We start from the raw sequence: 19,834 nt of genomic DNA, 5'->3' as shown, positions 1-19,834 counted from the left end.
GGGGGCCCGCCCACCTCCGGGGCCACCCTTCTGATGCTGGTCTTGGGGGCACAACCAATTGACTCAGTGCACTGCAGCTCAAAACTCCTGAGCTCAATGTCCAGCCTCCATGTAGGTGGGATGGCAGAGAAGGGGAAGGAATAATCACTTAAGAACCTACTCTATGCCAGGTACTATGCTAAGAGTTTACAAATATGATCCTCACAACAACCCTACAAAGTTGGTGCTATTATCCCCATTTTACAGTTTAGGCAATTGAGACTGACAAGTTAAATGACTTGTCCAGGGTACGAGAGGCATGAGCCCCCAGTCACTGACTTTGAGATGGAAGAGATCCTCTAGTCTAATCCCCTCACTTTACAGAAGAGGGAACTGAGGCCCAGAGCGGTCAAGTGACTTATCTAGGGTCACCCAGAAAGTATTAGAGGCAAGATTTGAACTCAGGTCCTCTTGACTCCAAAGCCACTGTTCTTCCTTCCTTCCCTCTCCTCCCTTCTTCTTCACCTTCCTTCTATTCTCGGCCTTTCCCTTCTTTATCACTTTTCTCCCTTTTCTTCCTTCCTTCTCTTCCCTTTTTTTCCTCCCTTTCTCCCATGTTTTCGGCCCATCCCCCTCCTGCTCCACGCGTCCTCCTCCCTCCCCCTCCCTTTCTCCTCTTCTCCTTAACTCCTCCTCCTCCCGCCCAACGGTTCACCAGCCCCCCTCCCTCCAGCACCGGCCCCGCCCCTTCTGCAGCAAACCCGCGCCCGGCTCCCCCACAGTCCCATTGGCTACGTGGTCTGCCACGTCTCCGAAGGGACCAATGAGAGGCGGCGGCGCGCGACGGCGGCTTGCGATTGGCGGGCTCGGCCCTGGGGGCCCGGTGCGTCTCTCCGGAGGCTCGAGCGCGCTCCGCCTTAGCCTGGCTGGCGGTTTAAAGATGGCGGCGGCAGCGCTCGTGCCCCGCGTTCCCTGACGGACGGACTGGCGGACGGACGGACGGACGGACGGACGGAACGGCGGACGGACGGGCCGGCGAGCAGAAGGAGCGAGGCAGCGGCGTCAGCGGGAGCGGAGCGGCTTATGCTCAGGTGGGCGGCCGGAGCGGCGGGAGCGGCGGGAGCGGCGGCAGCGGAGCCCGAGGCCGGGGCGGGGAGGGGCGGGAGCGCGAGCGCGAGGGGAGCCGGGGAGGGGGAGGGGCGGCCGCGCGCCCCGGAGGGGGAGGGGAGGGGCGGCCGCGCCCCGGGGCCCGCGCCCCTCCCCCACTGCGGGAGCCCGGGGTCAATGAATGGTGGCTCCGCTGGGGGGGGGGCTCCGACCCGCCTAGGGCTCCCTTTGTGGGCCCCCCAACTTCCCCCCGGCGCCCTCTTCCGCCCCGCCCCCATCAATCCCTCCCCCCGGGGTGTCCCTTCCCCTCTGTGCCCCGCCCCCATCACCCCCCTCCCCGCAGGGCGCCCCCTCCCCCCAGAGTGTCCCCCTCCTCTCTCCGCCCTGCCTCCGTTACCCCTCCCCCCCGTGCCCCCTCCCCTCTCTGCCCCGCTCCCATTGCCCTCCCTCCCTGTCCCCCTCCCTCCCGCATTCCTCTTCCTCCCCTCCTCCCTTCCTTTTCTTTGCCAGGAGGTACTTAATAACTGTCCGTTGAATTGATTTGAATTTAAATTAATTTCTCCAGCCCAGTTTCTCGCCTGGTCTCCGAGTGATCCTGGCCCTGAGTGGGCCGGCGGGGCCTCGGATTGAGCGGGGCAGGGGGGGTCGTCAGGAGCGCAGCTGCCTGGGCCCGGGATCCGGGGGTCCTGGAGCCGGGAAGAGAGCGGCACTGGCATCTTTGTCTTCACTGGCTCTCCCTGAAATCCAGCGTGTCCTTCCCTTAGGAAGTTGTAACTCTGATCCCGAGAAGAGGTCCGGGGCTCCGCCGGCAGCCGAAGGTTCCATGACACCAAAGCGAAGAAGCGGGGAGACCTCTGACATTGATTAGCTCGGTGACTTCACCCCATGCCAGGGTTTTGAGCTGGAAGAGACGCTAGTCCTATGCCCTCATTTTTCAGATGAGGAAGTTCCCTCTGGATCAAACTTTCTCCATCTGTGAAAATGAGTAGGACTAAGTAATCTGTGGTACCCTTCTGCCCTTCTGGAATCATCAGATACAGCTTTAGAGGAGGAAGGGGCCTCAGGCCCTTCCTTCCTAGAGATTTAAGTGATTTTATCTCCACCTCCTGGCTTGCTTCAGGTCCCAGCTACCATCCCACTTTCTGATGGAAGCTCTTGCTTAATGCTAGTGAGTTCCCCCTGTTGATTATCTCCAATTTATCCTCGCATATTTTTTGTTTGCACCTAGTTCCTTTCAAGTGGTCTCCCCCATTAGATTGTGAGCCAGCTCCTCCCCGTCTGAAACTGTCTTTGGCCTTCCTAAAATTTGTATCCCCAACTCTTTGCTTAGTGCCTGGCACAGAATAGTTGCTGAATCCATGCTTATTGGCTGACTGACAACATCTGGGGCAGTATTTTAAATTGCATGGCCGCTTCGGAACCCTCTGTCATCTTCTTTATTTTGCTCTCCTTCCATATTGCCTAAGACCCGGGGCCAAATGCTAAAGCCCTGTCCTGGGAGTCTGGGTGCCTTAATTCTGCCATCATTATTCTGCTTGGCAGTGGAGTGAGCAGGGACCCTCCTCAGGCCTCAGTGTCCTCATCTATAAAATGGTGGACTGGGTAGCAAAAAGAGATATTTTAACACTTTCCACATAACAGCCCTGTGAAATATGTTGCACACCTGTCAACTCCCATGTTTTAAGAGGAGAAAACTTGAGGTTCATGTGAAAGGAATCAGACTCGCCCATGGTTATATAGCTAGTAAGTGTAGAGCATGGATTATCAATCAATCAGTAAGCACTTTGGTGCCTGCTACGTACCATCCTCTTGCTAAGCACTGGGGATACAGAAAGAGGCATTAGTCCCTGCCCTCAAGGATCTTGAAATCTAATGGGACACACAACAAGAAAACAGATATGTATAAACGAGCCACATACTGGAAATAAATGGAGGGAAAGCGCTGGAATTGGGATGGGTTGGGGAAGGCTTCCTGTAGAAAGTGAGATGTTAGTTGGCACTTAAAGGAAATCAGAGAGGTCAGTGTTCCAAGAGTGAGGGACAGCCAGAGAGAATGCCCAGAGCTGAGAGATGGAAGGTCTTGTTTGGGACAGCCAGGAGGCCTGTGTCACAGGATCAAAGACCACAGGGTGAGGAGTAAGGTGTAAGAAGATTGGAACAACAGAGGGGGCAGGTGATAAAACGGCTTTGAATGGCTCCTGGAGGCAATAGGGGGACATTGGGAGTTGATTGAGTAGAGAGTGATACTGTCAGTCCTGAGCTTTAGGAAAATCACTTAAGTGGCTGAATGGAGGATGGACTGGAGTAGGGAAGAACTTGAGGCAGGAAGACTCATCAGTAGCTACTGCATAGTCCAAGGAGTGAGGTGATGGTGTGTACCAGGGTGGGGGCAGTGTCAGAGGAGAAGGGGGGCATATTAGGGGAGATGTTACAAAGGTGAAATGGACAGGTCTTGACACGATATTGGATATGGGAGTAAGAGATAGTGAGGAATTCAGGATGACTCCTGGATTTGGGAGCCTGAGGGAGTGGAAAGATGGTGATGTCTTCGACAGTTGGAGATGTGAGATTGGAGGTCAGCAGAGATGTTGGAGCAGGATGAGTATATTTGAGAATCATCAGCATGGAGATGATATTTAAATCCATGGGGGTTGATGAGGTCACCCACTGAAATAGAAAAAAAGAAGGTCCAGGACAGAACCCTGGGGGATTCTTATGCTTACAAGGTGCAGTCTGGACAAGGATCTAGTAAAAGAGACAGAAGCTGTGTTCAGATAGGAAAAGAACCAGGAGAGAAGGGTGTCCCAGAAACCTAAAGAGAAGAGAGTATCAGGGAGTGGTCAACAGGGTCACAGGCTGCAGAGAGGTCAAGGAGAATGAGGATGGAGAAGAGGCTGTTGGTTTGGCAACTAAGAGACCATTAGTAACTTTGGAGAGAGCAACTTCAGTGGAATGGTAACGTTTAGAAGCTGGATTGTAGGAGGTTAAGGGAGCAAGAGGAGAGAAAGTGGAGGTACCTATTGTAGACAGCCTTTTAGAGGATTGTAGCTACAAAGGGCAGAAGAGATCTGGGACTAGAGTCCCGGCCTCCCGGTTGTTTAAGCCAGTATTCTTTTTACATGCTGTGTTTTAAGGGCTCTATCTAAAATTGCAGTGCCAGGGCTAATTGATAACATTGGGTTTGTTCAATGAATTGTCCAGTTTTAGTTCTGCTTTAAGCACATGAGGTGAGGGATCAGGGTTTTAGCACCAAATCTTTTGTGATTCCAACTTCTACAAAGGAAAAAAGCCTTTTTTTTCCCCTGAGCTCCTTTGATGAAAACTGAAAGTCTACATTGGGGAAGGCCTACCGAAGAGACCATTTAGGACCTTTCAAAAGAATTAGGATCGTTGGTTCTGACGTAGACTAAGCAGAATAAAAAGACCTTTTACCCCAGTGAGACCGTAGTAAAACAATTTTAAAGTCATCAGAGTAGGTTCTCAGAGCCTCCTGGGTAGAGTACCTTCACATAGGTTTGATGTTTGTGCCTTTTGGCATTTGTATTAACCTGCTGCTTGGTTTGGATTGGCCCTGCATGGTTGAATGAACCAAGGACCCGTTTGGCCATTTCCATATAGATGCCTCCCTGTATTGGATCGTAATGGATATGTATAAGCTAGTTTTCCTTACATATATAGTGATGGAAAAAAGCCAGTATAAAACCATGGGTTTGTAAAGGTTACGTGTTTGCTAAATTATTGAGTCTAGCAGTTTGTATAGTTTGTATTGCTAGGCTTAGAGAAGATGATGTGTGGTTGTTGAAGAGAATGGGAAAGGCTATAAGAGAGGGAGGTCTGAGTTGTTCATCTATGGAAAATCTTTGGAAGGGCATTTCTCATTTAGAATAACAAATTTCAAATTACTCAGTGGGGGTATGGAAATCTCACTTTGGTGCTAATGAGGTATAATTTTCACAGATTTGTCCTTTGGCCCAGGTTTGGAGATTCAGATAGTTCAGAACTTTTGTTTGATTCAGATCTTACTTGGAAAAGATCTGTGTGCTAATACAGAATTGCAGCCCCTGAAATAGTCTTTTTGAGTTGCCCATGAGGAAAAAAGCAATCATTTCCGGCCTGTTAGCTGACCTGGCGATAAGCCTCCCCCACACATACTTAGGGTGGGTTGTGAATTACTTGGTACAAGGCAATAATGTTGATGGCTTCATTTTGTGTCAGCAGTGAGCTTACCATTGCTTCTCCCGATACTAAGCTGATTCAGAAAGGCTGGTCTTGATCAGATGAAATGGGATTGAGCTGGTTTTCCACTCTGAGTTTTCTGTCAATTGAGTGCTGTATTTCATGCCATACACATGTTTTTCATTCCTCTCTTGTGTTTTTAATTCTGTGGTTTTTAAGAAAGGCTGTTACTGTGGAAACATGCCACTGTTACAGCTCTTAAAGAGCACACTTCTATGACTGTAAGAGATATTGCAGCAGCTGTTGGTGTGGGAAAGGAGAGCATTTCAACAATCATTCACCAGTTGAAAACAAAAAAACAGTGCTAAAAGCTGACATTGTTGTAAAACAACCTAATTCTCAGAAAACAAGCCAAGGACCTTTCTAGGGACTGGGCTGTATGTATTGAAGCCTCTGCAGTGTGGCTGTGGCATAGGTTTCTTGAAGTTGGAAGAATGTTAAGACAAATATAAATAACCGCTAACCAAGGGAAGAAATGTTTGTCTTAGGAAAGACAATACAAAAACTGGAATACCGATGACTATAAAGGTAATGTTGACCAGTAACTGGAAAAAGAGTGATTTTTTTCCCACTGTATAAAAGTCACTCTTTCATTCAGGGTTGTACCAAAAACCCTTGTCAAAAGAAGTCCAGGTGAGACTGTAAGATCAGATTGTATTATGTCCACTGACTTCTTGCTCCCACAAAGCCTAGAGAGCTTGTCCCCGTGGAAGAAATGATGTTCTTACATACATATAGCACTGTACTTCCTGAGAAACAGGATGTATCCAGGATATTATGAAGTGAAGATGGAATAATTTCAACATGACCTTGAACCAAGCCATGCATTACATTTATATTTAGCACTTACTGTGTTCTGGGAACCGTGCTCAGCACTTGGTACAAATGTTATTTCATTTGATCCTCAGGTACTGTTATGATCCCCATTTTACAGAAAAGGAGACTGAAGCAGACAGGTTAAGGGACTTGCCCTGGGTCACGTAGGTAGTATGACAGAATTTGAACTTGAGTCTTCCTGACTCAAGGCCCCTTGCTATATCCTGTGCCACCTAACTGCCTACTTAAATTTATCTAGGAGATAGAGGCGAATGTGTTTCATTGGCCTAGAATCTCGCGCAATTTAAATCCCATTTCGCGCATATAGGCAACACTTAGAAAAAAACATACTTTGGCTCAAGTGCCTGCTGTGTTTGAGAAACTGCTCAGCACGGGGGATATGATACCAAGAAAGGCAGCAGATATGCCAGGAACTCCCAGTCCAGTGGAGGAGGCAACATGCAAAGAAGCATGGACACAAACTCCAGACAGGATCAGTTGGAGAAAACCCACAGAGGGAAGGCCCTGGTATTAGAGGAAACTGAGAGAGGCTTCTCATAGAAGGTGAGATTCTGGTTGGGACACGCAGGACGGCCAGAGTCTGAAGATGGGCGAGCTTATTATGGCAGGCACAGCCAGGAGGCCAGGGTCACTGTCAGAAGACTGGAAAGGTGGGAGAGGGCCACTTTGAATACCAGAGAGGGAGATCCTGGAGGTGTTAGGGAGCTGCTGGAGATTAATTTGACAGTTGAGAGCCTTGTGGCAGGCAGACCCACCAGTAGCTGTTGCAATAGTCTAGGCATGAGATGATGAGGGGCAGTGTCAGAGGAGGGAAGGGGGCATATTCAGGACGTGTTGGGAAGGGAAGGTGAGATCAACAGGTGTTGGCAATAGATCATAGGTTAGGGATGAGAGCGTGAGGATTCCAGGATGATGCCTAATCTCTAGATTACAAGCATAGGTCATGGGGAGGATGTTGGCAAGCATTATCCTGAGGAGTACTGAGAAGTTAAGAAGAGGGGAGGGTGTGGGAGGAAAGATAAATGAGTCCAGTTTGGGATTTGACAGACATCTCTTTGAAATGGCCAGTAGGCAGTTGGAGATAGGAGTCAGGAGGTTAGGAGGGAGATTAGTTTGCGAATCACCAGCATCAAGATAATTAAGTCCATGGAAGTTGATGACATCACCAAATAATAATCTAGAGAGGGAAGAGAACAGGACCTAGGACAGACACCCACAGTGTTAAGGGGGAGACCTGGGTGAAGGTCCAGCAAGGGAGACTTGGGAAGAGTAGGCAGGTAGGTGGGAGGAGAACCAGGAGAGTGTGTGTCATGGAAGCCTCAAAGAGGAGAGGGTATCAAGGAGTGGGTGATTGCCAGTGAACCATAGAAGAACTTTTGGAGAGAGCATCATCAGGTGAATGAAGCTAGAGTCCAGATGCTAGAGAAGAAAGGAAAGGAAGTGGAGACATCTGATGGAGGTGGCCTTTTCAAGGAGTTTTAAGTTGAGATTTAAGATGTTTTTAGGATCTCTACCTTGAGACTTTCATTAGGCATTTGGAGGTGAAAGTCTGGAGGTTAGGACTGAATAAGCAGATCTGAGAATCATCAGATTATAGGTAGATATATGTAGAATCACCACAGATTGCAGATCACAGCAAAACGAGGTTATATTAAATTTTTGTTAAATGTAAGGATGTGAAGTTTGTCATAAGGCAGTACTCTCAATTAGTTAACTTTGTCCCAGTCTCTTTCTGATCACAATTGAAGCCTCTCCAGGTTGGTAGGACCTGCTGGTTTCTGTTGGCTGGGATAGTCTTCAAGAACCCAGAGTCACTTTCATGCCATGGTTTGTCCTGACTCATTAGATATGGGGGCAATGAGGCTGCAGGTTCCCCAGGCTTCCTTGACTGTGCCATCTCCTCTTATATCCCTTGTCTTATCCAAACTCCTAGCCTTTCTTCCACTCACTGTCCTCTCCTTCAGCTCTTGGCAGTGTGGCTTACCATCTGATCAATCACGTGAAACTGCTTTTTCCAAAGTTACTTGTGGTGTCTTAACAGCCACTGCAGAAGATCATGGATTTAGTGCTAGAATCTGATGGTTTTTGTTTTTCATCTGCATCCTTTTTCTCTTGAGCACCCATTCTTTCTGGATATTGCTGGGTTTTCATGAGACTGCTCCTGTCTGATCGTTCCATCTTTATCCTCGTCGAATCCCCAGAGTGTGAATATCCCCCAGAGGTCTCTCCTAGCCCTTTTCTGACTTGGTGATCTCATCAGCTTCCATGGATTCATGTATCTGTTTACCTTGGCCCCAGATTTGTAGATCTACCCCTGGGCCTTCTGAGATCCAGCCTCAAGTTGCCATGTGCCTATTAGACATTTCCCTCCAGATGACTAAAGGCATCTCATATTTACCATCTGTAAAACAAAACTCATTTGCCCAAACTCACTTCTCTTCTGAACTTCCTTATTTCTGTGGACACCCCACTGGAGATAGCCTAGGAGCCTAGGAATACCAGGCTAGCCCTTCAAGCTACCCCCCCAGGAAGCAGCAACCCCCATGGAGATGCCGCTTGGAAGGTGCCAGCAGGACTGACGATTGAGCTGGGAGAGAAGGTTCTTGGACCCAGCATAGGAACAGAGTGACTACCAGGAGTGGATACAGCTTTCTCGGTGGAGATGCTCCCTCAGGATTTCGAGGCCTTTCCCTCTAACTTGCAGCTGAAGTCTGTGGCCTTCTTAAATTAGTCAGCCCCTTGAGAGCAGGGACTGTCTTTTCTGCTTGTGTCCCCAGTCCCCAGGGTAGGACTTGGTGCTCAGTCAGTGAATTCATTCTAAGATCGGGGTCATTCTGAACTCCACTTTTTCTTTTTCCCCATCTATCCAATCAGTAGCCAATTCTTATCGATTCTACCTCCCAGCACCTTAGTTCATGCCTTCGTCTTCCCTCCCTCCTGACTCAAGTCTATCCTTTCCTCTCCTCTCCTCCCTTGACACCCACTGCCAAAGGGTTTTTCCTAAAGTACCAGTCGATGTCACTCTGCCTGTAACTTCCCCTGGCCTTCAGAATAAAAAGTAAATCCTGCTTGGCATTCGCAGCCCTTCACAGGCTAGTTAGAGCCCACCTTTCCAGGCTTATCACTTCCCTACGTGCACAAAGGTCCAGCCCACCTTGCTGTTCCTCAGACATGATGTTCTGGGCCTGGAATGGGCTACCTCCTCAACCTCTTCTCTTAGAACCTCTGGCTTCTTTGAAAACTCGGATGACACTGAAGTGCCATGTTCTATAGGATCCCCCCCCCCCCCCGTTACTTTGCATGTACTTTGTACATATCCTGTATTCCCGTCCCATCCCCCCCCCATGTGAGCTCCTTGAGGGCAGAGGCCTTTTTGTATCCCCAGTGCCTGACACATCGTAGGCACTTGAAATGTTGTGGTCATAGATTGTGTGCCAAGTTCACCGGAAGCTGAATGAGAGAATGGGTTTGGGGCAGCAACATTTAGCCTCTGGTTGGCTCTCTAGAGGAAAGTACCTACCAGATGGGGCAGTAGCACATCTTTGTTTGACTGCTGCATGATTTTGTTGGATACAGCGATACACATAGTGGAGAAATACAGAAGGTATGCTACCTGCTCTTGAGGAGTTCCCTCTTAAGTCGGGGAAGCCAACAACTTCATTCTGTATTCCTGTTCGTAACTTTTTATGCAAGTACTTCTTAATAACTCTCAAATGCTCTCACAGTTCTGTTAGGTTGAACACATTTATTTAATGGCTGCTACGACCCCCCCTCCTTGCTAGGCATTGGTGGGCAGTATGAAGGCTTTTGTAATGGTCTGAATGCAAGTCTAGACTCTGGCTTGTGTAAAACCTAAGTTTGGTGTGGGTTTACAGCCATTTTTCTATATGAGTATTTATGTTTGTGTGTGTAGGAGAGAGAGCTTGTTTTGAGAGCGTAGTCTGTATTCAGAACAGCTTGGTGAATGTGTCCCCTGCCCTCAGGAAGCTTGAGGTCTAGCCAGGGAGACAAATCATACTCACATGATCAGTTGAGTTATAGTTTAAGACAGCAATTGGGCAAATATAGTCATGAATGAAATGATAACTGCTCATTTAGTAACTGCTGTCCTGCTGAACTGGGGAAGAGTTAATAGGCCTGTCAGTGTGTGTACTTAAATCAAAGTCTTGGCTTGTCAGTAATATGAACCCCAAATCTGTCTTAACCTAGAAAGAATGAATTTCCCCCCCAAAAAAATTATTTTGTAGTGTTTTATCCCAGGGAAATGTAAAGTATGACTTGTGTGAAGTATGACTTGTAACTGTTCTGCTATTATGTTCTGCATTAAGCTCTGGGAGCATTTTAATGATTTGTTTTCTCTTTCCTTCTCTAAAGTATTCTAAGGCATCCTAAATCCACCCTACTGTAAATCAATTCTGTGACTTGTGAGTAAGAAACAAAGTAATTGTAACTTTGGACTTTGGCTGTAATCTGTGTTCTGGAGAAAGAAGAGGGAGGACTTTCTAAAAATGCCAAACTGAACTTATACCGAGTGCTGTGAGTGTGTCCATGTGCCTAGAAGAGTGTTAGAAGCTGTGAATGGGGCTCGGAGAGGGAAGAGGTTAAAATACAAATCGTTGTCATCATCAGACAGCACGTGCTGTACCTGTTGTAATTATTGGCTGTGTGGCGTTCCTTTTGTTAAATATTTCAGCCAATTGGTGACATTTTTTAACAATTTCTTTGCAGGTTGAAAGAAGAAAAGGCAAGGACTGAAGAGCTGCTCCCTCCACCTAAGTCTTCAGCTGTTTAAGCTGAATGCATTGTGATTTCCAATAATTGAGACAGTGATTCTAAAAGCTGTCTACATTAATGAAAAGAACAATGTAGTCAGCTTAGCTAAGTCATCAGTGTTGCCTATTGACTAACTTGATGGATTTTTGCATGTTAGGAGAGTAGATTGATATAACTTGAAGTTTTTGTTCTTTTAAAGTGGTTATTTTAAGAGTATTTAAAATATGGAGACATTGGAAAGCATAGCTCCTCTCCAGCAAGAGTTGACAAGAGAATTGATTGTGGAAAACCACCTTTATCTCCCGCCACTGCCTCCTAGCGAAGAGCCTCCACCACCTCCCCTGCAAACGTCCAGTGACGCAGACGTAATGGACGTTGGCTCTGGTGGTGCTGGACAGTCAGATACCCCTGCTGGGGACATGTACGCCCACTTCGGACCCCAGCTTCTCACCAAAGGATCTGCTCCCTACAAAAGCCGCCTCTGCATAGACCCAGACAACTGCGACCTAAGCCCGAGAACAGCTCGCCACGCCCCTTTAGTCCGAAAATTCATCCCAGATCTTAGGTTGCTTAAAGATGTCAAGATTAGCGTAAGCTTTACAGAAAGCTGTAAAAGCAAAGACAGAAAGGTTCTCTATACTGGGGCGGAGCCAGATGATAAAGCTGAGGCAGCTTTTAGTATAAATGATGTCAAAGGAGATTTTCATGTGTGTCCTTTTGATGGTAGTCATGGGAACATAGTAGGAGTAGTGGGTGAAAGTGTAGACAAGAGGGATGAGGAAAATGAGATTGATCAGGAAAAGAGAGTGGAGTATGCAGTGCTGGATGAGTTAGAAGATTTTACTGACAATATGGAAATAGAGGAAGAAACAGGAGGGTTCACAGCTAAAGCAATTTCTCAACGAGATAAAGTGGATGAAGACACCTTGAATTTCTCCTATGAGGTATGTCTAATTACCTTTCTGGCTATTAGAGAAATCTGAAAAAAATCATTCAGGGGTTGCATTTACCTTTTAGAAGCCAACATTGCAGAGGAAATCCAATTTTCCCTACTCTGCGTAATGGGATTTTTTTTATTTAGGTAAAGAGGAAATTAGAGGAAGGATTAAAGTTTTATCAAAACTCTTAGAAAAAGTTGTCACTGATAATTTTTCCTTTTTTGGGCCAGTTTAAACAAATAACCCTTTCGGAAGGTGCTGCTGTGGACTGTGCATCTGTGGTGTGTTTGACTGATTTGTGGCTTGAGTGTGTAGTGAGAGATTTCATTGAATTTGTCTTTCAGATGATCTTGAATCATTAAATGGAGATCCAGTGACCACATTTGAAAGCTGCCATGTATCTTTCTCTTACTTTGCTATGATCTTTTAAGAGTGATATTACATTTGCCAATGGAATAGTCAATAGTATCTGTTCTTGAGGAGATGGTAGCCCTCGGATAGAATGTCTGATGGATAGAGTATTTTGCAGGATGATTTTGACAATGATGTGGATGCGCTTCTAGAAGAGGGTCTTTGTGCCCCCAAAAAGAGGAAGATCGAAGAGAAATATGGAGGGGAGAGTGATCACCTGTCTGATGCAGAAACAACTGTGCAGCCAATGATGACCAAAATAAAGACTGTTCTGAAAAGTAAGCTCCTTCTTAAGTTTAAAATCCCTCTTCTGAAGGTAGTAGAGGACACAACCAGCTGTGACTGGGCCTATTAATAGGGTCATGTTTATGGTGTGCTTTTACTGTGTTTGGGCACATTAGACCACGAAGACTTTATTTCTAAAATGGTGCTCCAGCTAGGTTGGGAGGATCACAGGCTCCAAGATTGAGTGTTGGTGGGCCTCCAAGCCCATCTAGGCCAACTCATTTTACAGATGAGGAAACCCAAGGCCAAGAAGAGCATTAAATAGGTTGTAGCAGAAGAAAGATTTGAATGGGGCTTTGTGCTTTTTTCCATTTTGTCTTACAGTGCAGAGATGGACTTGAGGCAATCCAGGCTCCTTGTCTGGGAGAATAAAGTCCACCCTTGGGGAGCTGCTGGAGGCTCCTTAAAGGTCCTTGAAGAAGCATGCGCTCTTTCCTTTAACTGGCATGCTGACTCATAGCAAACAGGCTTATTAAATACTCTTGGCCATTGCTTTTATGAGGTCTGGAGAGTAGCTACCAAAGTCTGAATCGCAGCCCGCAGGTGGAAAATGGGTCCAGAAAAAAGGGTTCCTCACATTTGTTCCCTGAAAGGAAGTTAAAACTGGGGAAGATGCAGTTGTATGGGCTGTCAGTTCATGGCTATGGGGGTGGAATGAAAGGCCAGCTGGAGTGAGAGGCGGATCCTCTTCATGGATGTTAGAGTTCTAGAACTGCCTCTGAATTTAGCATGTGACCTCAACATTAGCTGCCCGATCTACACAGTGATTCTCATGGTCCCCGGAATCATCGAGAGAGTACGGGGCTAGCTAAAAGCAGCTCTTCTCCTGTCCTTTGGCACCAGTTAGGGTTAGTACTTGAAAGCAAGACTCTTTTCCCTCATTAGCCACAGTAAGGCAGGTGATCCTTAAAGTCTCTCTTGTCCACCAGATCCTAGGCTTCCTCTAACCGCGTTTCCAAAGCACATCAATATCTTCTCGGCACGTGTGACTACATTCAGTGTAAGCATACAGAAATGACAACTCAGGTGCTGCTAACTGTAGGTCTGCTTTGTGTTTCTGTGAAACACATTCTCTTGGGACTGCGTTATAATGAGCCTCCATTGAGTGCAGTAGGCTTTTCTCCCCACAGTTATTATTGTTCTAGTTACAAAGATCATCAGAATGGCACTTTAACTGAAGCTTTCTTTGGAGGTTTTAAATATTTCCTGTGCTTCTGTTCATATGCTTTGTGGAACTCAGATTCCATCAGGTCTGACCAAACTGGAAAGGCTTAGATTTGGGGTCCAGATTTTATGTTGTCTGAAGACCCAAGTGATTATAGTAACTTATCCGACTCTCTCTGGAGGTGTGGAGGGATCCCATCTGGGTAGTGAGTCTAAGGAGTACGTGAAGGAAATTGCAGATCTTGCCTGCCCCTGCAAGCAGCAGGTTTTAGGGAAAGCTTGACCAGGTTCGTGCTTAACCCAATAGCCTCTTCTGCCAGAAAGCTATTATGCAGAAAACAGTTATGAAGGATTTGATTAGCCCTTTATTTTTGATTGTCCATGAAAGTAGGAAAAAAGTCACACTTTTTTGGTCCTAAATTGGTCTTTATAAATCAGTAATTTTGAGGTGATTTTCAAAATTGTAAAATGAGGGAAAATAGTATCAGTAAAGTAAAATAACTCTTTTCATCCTAATCTTTGAGGGTGAGGAGATGGTGTGTGCCAACCGAAGAAACATTCGAATGAAAAATATCACAGTTTAGAGCAATGGTGTTAAACATTTCCCGATTAACATTTTAATCTGGTTGGAGTTTTGCCTGAAGCTGGAGGCCTGGCCATGAGTCTGACACATCTGGTTAGGGGCTACAGGAGAAAGCAAAAGAATGCTGAGATTGTAGTGAGGAGATTTTGAGTTCCAGTGGTTTACTAGGCACTAGCTGTGTGGCCTCGGTTTACTCCCATCAATGAAGAGAGTGGTACTTGGGTCAGTTCTTCTCACTGGGTTGTCAGGTGAGCGTTTTGTGAACAGCACTCAGAATATGAAGACTCATGAAAATCAATAGGTATAGGTTTGTGGTTTGTCTCTATACAAAAATTTTAAAGTTCTTTTTTATCGGATTTAATTAAATGAACATTTTCTTTAAAAAGCTAAAGCTTCAAGTAATTCCAGGATTTTCTTGTCTTTTTATAAAGGCCGTGGCCGCCCGCCTACAGAACCATTACCTGATGGATGGATCATGACATTCCATAACTCTGGAATTCCTGTCTATCTGCATAGAGAATCTAGAGTTGTTACCTGGTCCAGACCATACTTCTTAGGAACAGGAAGCATAAGGGTAGGGGGTTTGTTGGTCATTGGTAATGTAAAAATTTAATTTTAATTGTGTTTAGAAAGACTGAAATCACCTTCATTAGTTTTTGAAGTGAGAGCTATAAATGCTCAAATTTAGAATTGCATGTTTTGGAAAATTTTCGTTTGTAGCTAACCAGAGTCCAATAAGAGAAATCAGATTTTCAGAACTCACCTTATGCAGATCGTGTGCTGGAATTCATGAAGCATCACTCTTTTACTGTCTGTCCAGAAACATGATCCTCCCCTGAGCAGCATTCCTTGTCTACATTATAAGAAAATGAAGGACAATGAGGAAAGAGAACTCAGCAATGACATCACCCCGATTGGGGATGCCTCCCCTATCAAGTCCATGGAGAAGGCTTCTGAGCTGGACAGTCAGACTGAGGAGCCAGACTCCACAGCAGTGGACTCTGGGTCCCTCGATGAGAAAGAACCTCTAGGGGGAGACACAGCCCAAGGAGCCTTAGGACAAGTTAAGGCCAAAGTGGAAGTGTGTAAAGACGAATCTGTGGGTAAGTCTCCAGTCAGTCTGTAATCATTAATAAGGGCCTGCTTTCTGTAAGGTGCTGGGCTTGGAAAGAAGGGGAAACGGCATGTCTACAGATGTTGATACAAAGTTATTATGGGGGGGGAATGGGGCGACTGGGCGGTGGCCTTCACTGAAGTCAGGCTTCTGAGAGGGCAGCTAGGAAGGGCAGAGTTGCCAAGATGAAGGCTGCACAGGAAGCGTCCTGGATGGAGAAGAGTAAGCAGGCTGGGCTAGGAGGAGAATACTGTATAATGTGCAGTAATCCTAAGAAGGTGGGCTGGAGTCAAGTATTGAAGGGGTCTGTGTTTGAGACTAGACGTACTAGTAAGTAGTGGAGTGATATGGGCTGATTTATACTTTAGGAAAAGAATTTCCACTATATAGAGAACAGAGTGGAAAGGAGAGAGATCAGAGCAAGGGAACAGTCTTTCATTGAGAATGGAAGGCAGCAGCAGTCTAAGAGAGGTGATGAAAGCCGGCCTGTCTGGTAGGGAGTGTAGACGAGATGTTGAGACTAAGATTTGGCAACTAGATGAGTTTTGCCAGATGGCTTTTTCTTCCTACCTCCTTAACCCTTTTATTTAAGGAATAGCTGGTAGGTTAAAGGAGAGGGGTATGATATATTTGGAAAAGGAAGGCGTGCTTTTTTATTTTAATTTAAAAAAAAAAACTTTTTTAATTAATGGGATTGGAGGAGTTGAAAGCTTCAAGGTTATTAACCTGGGTGGATGACTTGGAAGGTTGTTAGTGCCCTTGCCAGAAATTGGGAACACAGGAGGAGGGATTTGTTTGGCAGGAAAAAGGAGTCCTGTTTTGGACCATGGTGTGAGATGCCTATTGAATCTCTAGGCAGGTGGTGCCCAACAGATAGCTGATAATGCAGAACTGGAGCTCAGTAGAGACTTGAGCTAGACATGGCCATTGTACTCACAGACCTGGTAGTATCCATGAGAAAGAAGCCCTCTGAGAGGGCCTTGGAGTACACATACCGACAGTTAGGAGGTGGAGTATGGATAGTGGTCCTACAGAGGAGACGGAGAAAAGGCTTGACACACAAGAGGGGAATTAAGCTTATGGGCAGCTTGTTAAGCATTAAGAGATGATGTGGTTGTAGATCACATTTCTGTAGTGCTGTGGAGTTTACACAAAGCTTCCTTTGCAAACCTCTAAGTTGAGTCTGGATTTTTCAGAGGCCAAGGTTACAAGCAAATGGCAGAAAAAAGCATTTAAACCCTGGTCTTCTGACGTCATGGCCAGTGATCTTTGTACTCTTTATCTACTATGTCACCTATCACTTGGAAGTATGAGAAAATTCACTGGAATAAGATTATTGTCCCTCCAGGGAGGGACTCTCATTGTGATGTAAGGGTGATTCTGGATTCTCACATGTGATGCCAACAGAAGGCAGCACTCTACCATGCTGGAAAGGTGTCGAGTGTGGGCCTGTGGGTGAGCTTTTGGAACACCAGCCTGCTGATTGTGGGCATCCGTGAAACAAAAGAAAAATACAGGGTGCCCTTATTCAGTCCCTTGTTGAGACTCAAGTCCATCTCAAGAATTGCTATAAATGTGGTTTAAGCTTTTGATATTCTGATTGTGACCTCCTTGTTTGGAGGCACGACCCATTAATCTTGACATTGTTAACTGTCATTGAAAACAGAAGAGAGAAGGGAGTTCCAGCAAATCAGAAAAATGGCTTGTAGCCTCTCTTTGGAGACAAGTAGTAGGAGTTGGTAGAATTGGTTTCTTCGTGAAGCCAAAGGCAAGAAGGAGCATTATTTCATGGGAGAGAGGCTGATATGGTGGGGAAATTCAATTAATAATTTGCTAAAATAAAAATCTAAGTGTCAAACTACAAGGAAGAAATGAGAGAATCATTTGAGTGAGGTATGCTTTTGAGACAATACCAGATTGACCTGTTTAAAGAATATATTGATGATGAAACAAGAAATGGACAAAAGAACAGACACTGACAAAATACTCATTTCCTAAGAAGTTACATAGGTCAATTCAAGCAAGGTCAGAAGAATGTAGAAGCTGCCAGTAAATACTTACTCTTCTCTCCAAGTGGAAAGATGGCCGCCAAGGGCAACAGAAGCTTAAAACATGAGCTTGGTTGTTTAATCTTACAGAGGACATTCATTGGAAGATTATCGATACTATTGCCTCATAAAGTAACTCAGCTAAAAGCAGTGGTGGGGAAGACAAGTCTGTAGAAAGCTTGTTGAAAGACCTAGTTGAGCTTGTTGTTCAGTCATTTCAGTCACTCACATCCAACTCTTCCAGACCCCATTTGGGGTTTGTGTTTGTTTTGTTTTCTTTTGTTGTTGTTTTTTGGCAAAGATCCTGGAGTGGTTTGCCATTTTCTTCTCCAGCTCATTTTACAAATGAGGAAGCTGAGGATAACAGGGTTAAGTGACTTGTCCAGTGTCACACAGCTGGTAAGTATCTGAGACCACATTTGAACTCTTCCTGACTCCAGCCCTGGCACTCTTATCAACTGCGCCACCTATCTCTGCCAAAGACATTTAATTTAAGGATGAGGTGAAAACAACAGCAGAAAAAAAAAATGGAAAAGATCTGCAAATAGTTCTGTTGTTCATTAGCAGCCACTATTTATAAAGAGAAGTAGAAACAACATTAAAGAAAAGAAAGATGGGAAGAGCAGCTAATTTGACCAAATATGGAGGAAGAAGGGGAGGGGTCACAGTGGGATTGATTTTTCAGTGTATCTGAAAGAGAAGTGTCATAAGCAGTGCTTGGAAAAGATTATAAGCCAAAAAGGTAACCGAGAAACTATTAACTCCCAATCCATATGCCTACTTTTTCATACCTACAGAGTCTTTTAGAATACTCTTCATGTATCGAATGCATCCTTGATAAAGACAAAGGGAGGGAATAGACAGGTTTCCCAAACAATATTCAAAGCAGTTGACCAGAAGGGGCAGAATACAAGATCCCATTGGACTCGTTTGTTTAACTGTGAAAAAGAATTTGTTTCTATAGAACAAAATGCCCCGTAGAAGGCCCTCCAAAAAGATGTCTCACGCATAAGTCAGAATTGTTACAAGCGTCTTGGGAAGGTGTTAAAATAGAGAGCCTTGTTTAGTGCTCTGCTTATGGACATCAGTGGAAGGATAAAACAAGGAGATGCCTGTCTGCCAAAGGTGTTTGCAAAGAGTGTGGAGCACAGTCCATGTTCCTACCTTCTCCATCTAACACACATGGGTGCACCTGCATGTTGATGTTAAAAGAGTGTGTGTGTGTGTGCACAAGCCTCCTTAGATACATACCTACCAGTCAGATAACCCTGAGTAATAGCTGTGTGCTGTGTCTTTACAGCATAATAGGTTCATTATTTTAGGTTTGGTCCCTGACAGATTGGGGTTAGTGGACTTTGGGGTGACCGAATTTTTTCATTCACCATTTTAAAATGTTAAAGAGGGAAAAGTCGTTTACTTGAGAGCCATCCTGGATGTAACACACTTATTCCACAGAAACTCGTGTTGTAGTTTTCACTTCCAGATATTCCTCTCCCTTTCCGCTACCTAGTGAGACATCCCTTAGGACCAAATTGACCTGCATCCATATGAATAGAATTGGACAAGAAGTGCATTTTCCCACATGCCCTGCCCCAGGCCCTGCAAAGAAGAGGGGCCAGAAGTGCATTGGTTTCCTCGTCTCTTCCACAGCAAGCTTGGGCAAACGATTACACAGTGTTCCCAGGCCCCTTTGCTTCAGCTCAGAGGAGGCTCATGCTTCTCTGCAGGCTTCATAGTCATCACTTCTTACAGCATGGTGATACTGAGTTCAGGTGCCGTACCCCATGCAGTGGGCATCTCCTTTGTCTCCAGTACTTGGCTGCAATAAAGTATTGCCAGGCAGTCAACATTTTCGGTGTATGTGAGACCTGGCTGTTTTTGTCCTCCTTGGTTGTATAGTCTGGTAGTGGGATCTCTGTGTTATAAAATTGGGCCAGATGGTCTGTAGGCCATGACAGTCTCCCTTTAAGGGAGGCTGTAGCTCATAGAATCTATCTATGAGAACTGTTGTTATAAGATTGAGCCTCATGGTCTTGACGCCATCTTGACAGTCTCCTCTGAAGAGAATCTACTCATGAGAAAATACTGACAGGAATGTTTTAAGGTTAACATGGCTTGTGTGCCCCCAAATAATATCTTGGTATCTACCAATTTGTCTTTTTTCCCTGTTCCTATGAATCCCCAAATCACGTATGTTCCCTGAACCTTGACATGTAAATCAGACAGCTCTAGGTGGTCCACTCTCAGAAAGGGCCCTGCAGAGCAGGGTACTTATGTATCCCAAGATGCTCCTGACCCTCAGGAGGAGGCCTTCCCAGCTGAATGGGCTTCTATGCTTCCCAACACAGCACTGTCCTTA

General features: G+C 45.6%; 1 protein-coding gene across 4 annotated transcripts in view; it reads left to right on the top strand.

The window, feature by feature from the left end:
- The first annotated feature begins 999 nt into the window (after window positions 1-999).
- Window positions 1,000-19,834, top strand: part of DGCR8 (DGCR8, microprocessor complex subunit) — a 36,963-nt gene continuing 18,128 nt past the window's right edge. For 2 of the 4 annotated variants that reach the window (XM_027859429.1, XM_027859425.1), the window contains exons 1-5: window positions 1,000-1,070; window positions 10,888-11,876; window positions 12,400-12,559; window positions 14,745-14,887; window positions 15,134-15,416. In XM_027859429.1, the coding sequence (XP_027715230.1) occupies window positions 11,157-11,876; window positions 12,400-12,559; window positions 14,745-14,887; window positions 15,134-15,416 (1,306 nt within the window). In that variant the 5' untranslated portion in view covers window positions 1,000-1,070; window positions 10,888-11,156. Of the gene's footprint in view, window positions 1,071-1,850; window positions 2,255-10,569; window positions 11,877-12,399; window positions 12,560-14,744; window positions 14,888-15,133; window positions 15,417-19,834 lie in introns of those variants that run through there. The other 2 variants (XM_027859426.1, XM_027859427.1) reach the window with 2 other exon arrangements.

The sequence above is a fragment of the Vombatus ursinus genome, unplaced genomic scaffold (genome assembly GCF_900497805.2).
Source record: "Vombatus ursinus unplaced genomic scaffold, bare-nosed wombat genome assembly UNPS02014167.1, whole genome shotgun sequence".
NCBI classification, from domain to species: domain Eukaryota; kingdom Metazoa; phylum Chordata; class Mammalia; order Diprotodontia; family Vombatidae; genus Vombatus; species Vombatus ursinus.
Note: the sequence above shows the minus strand (reverse complement) of the source record. Positions and strands in the feature narration are given on the sequence as shown.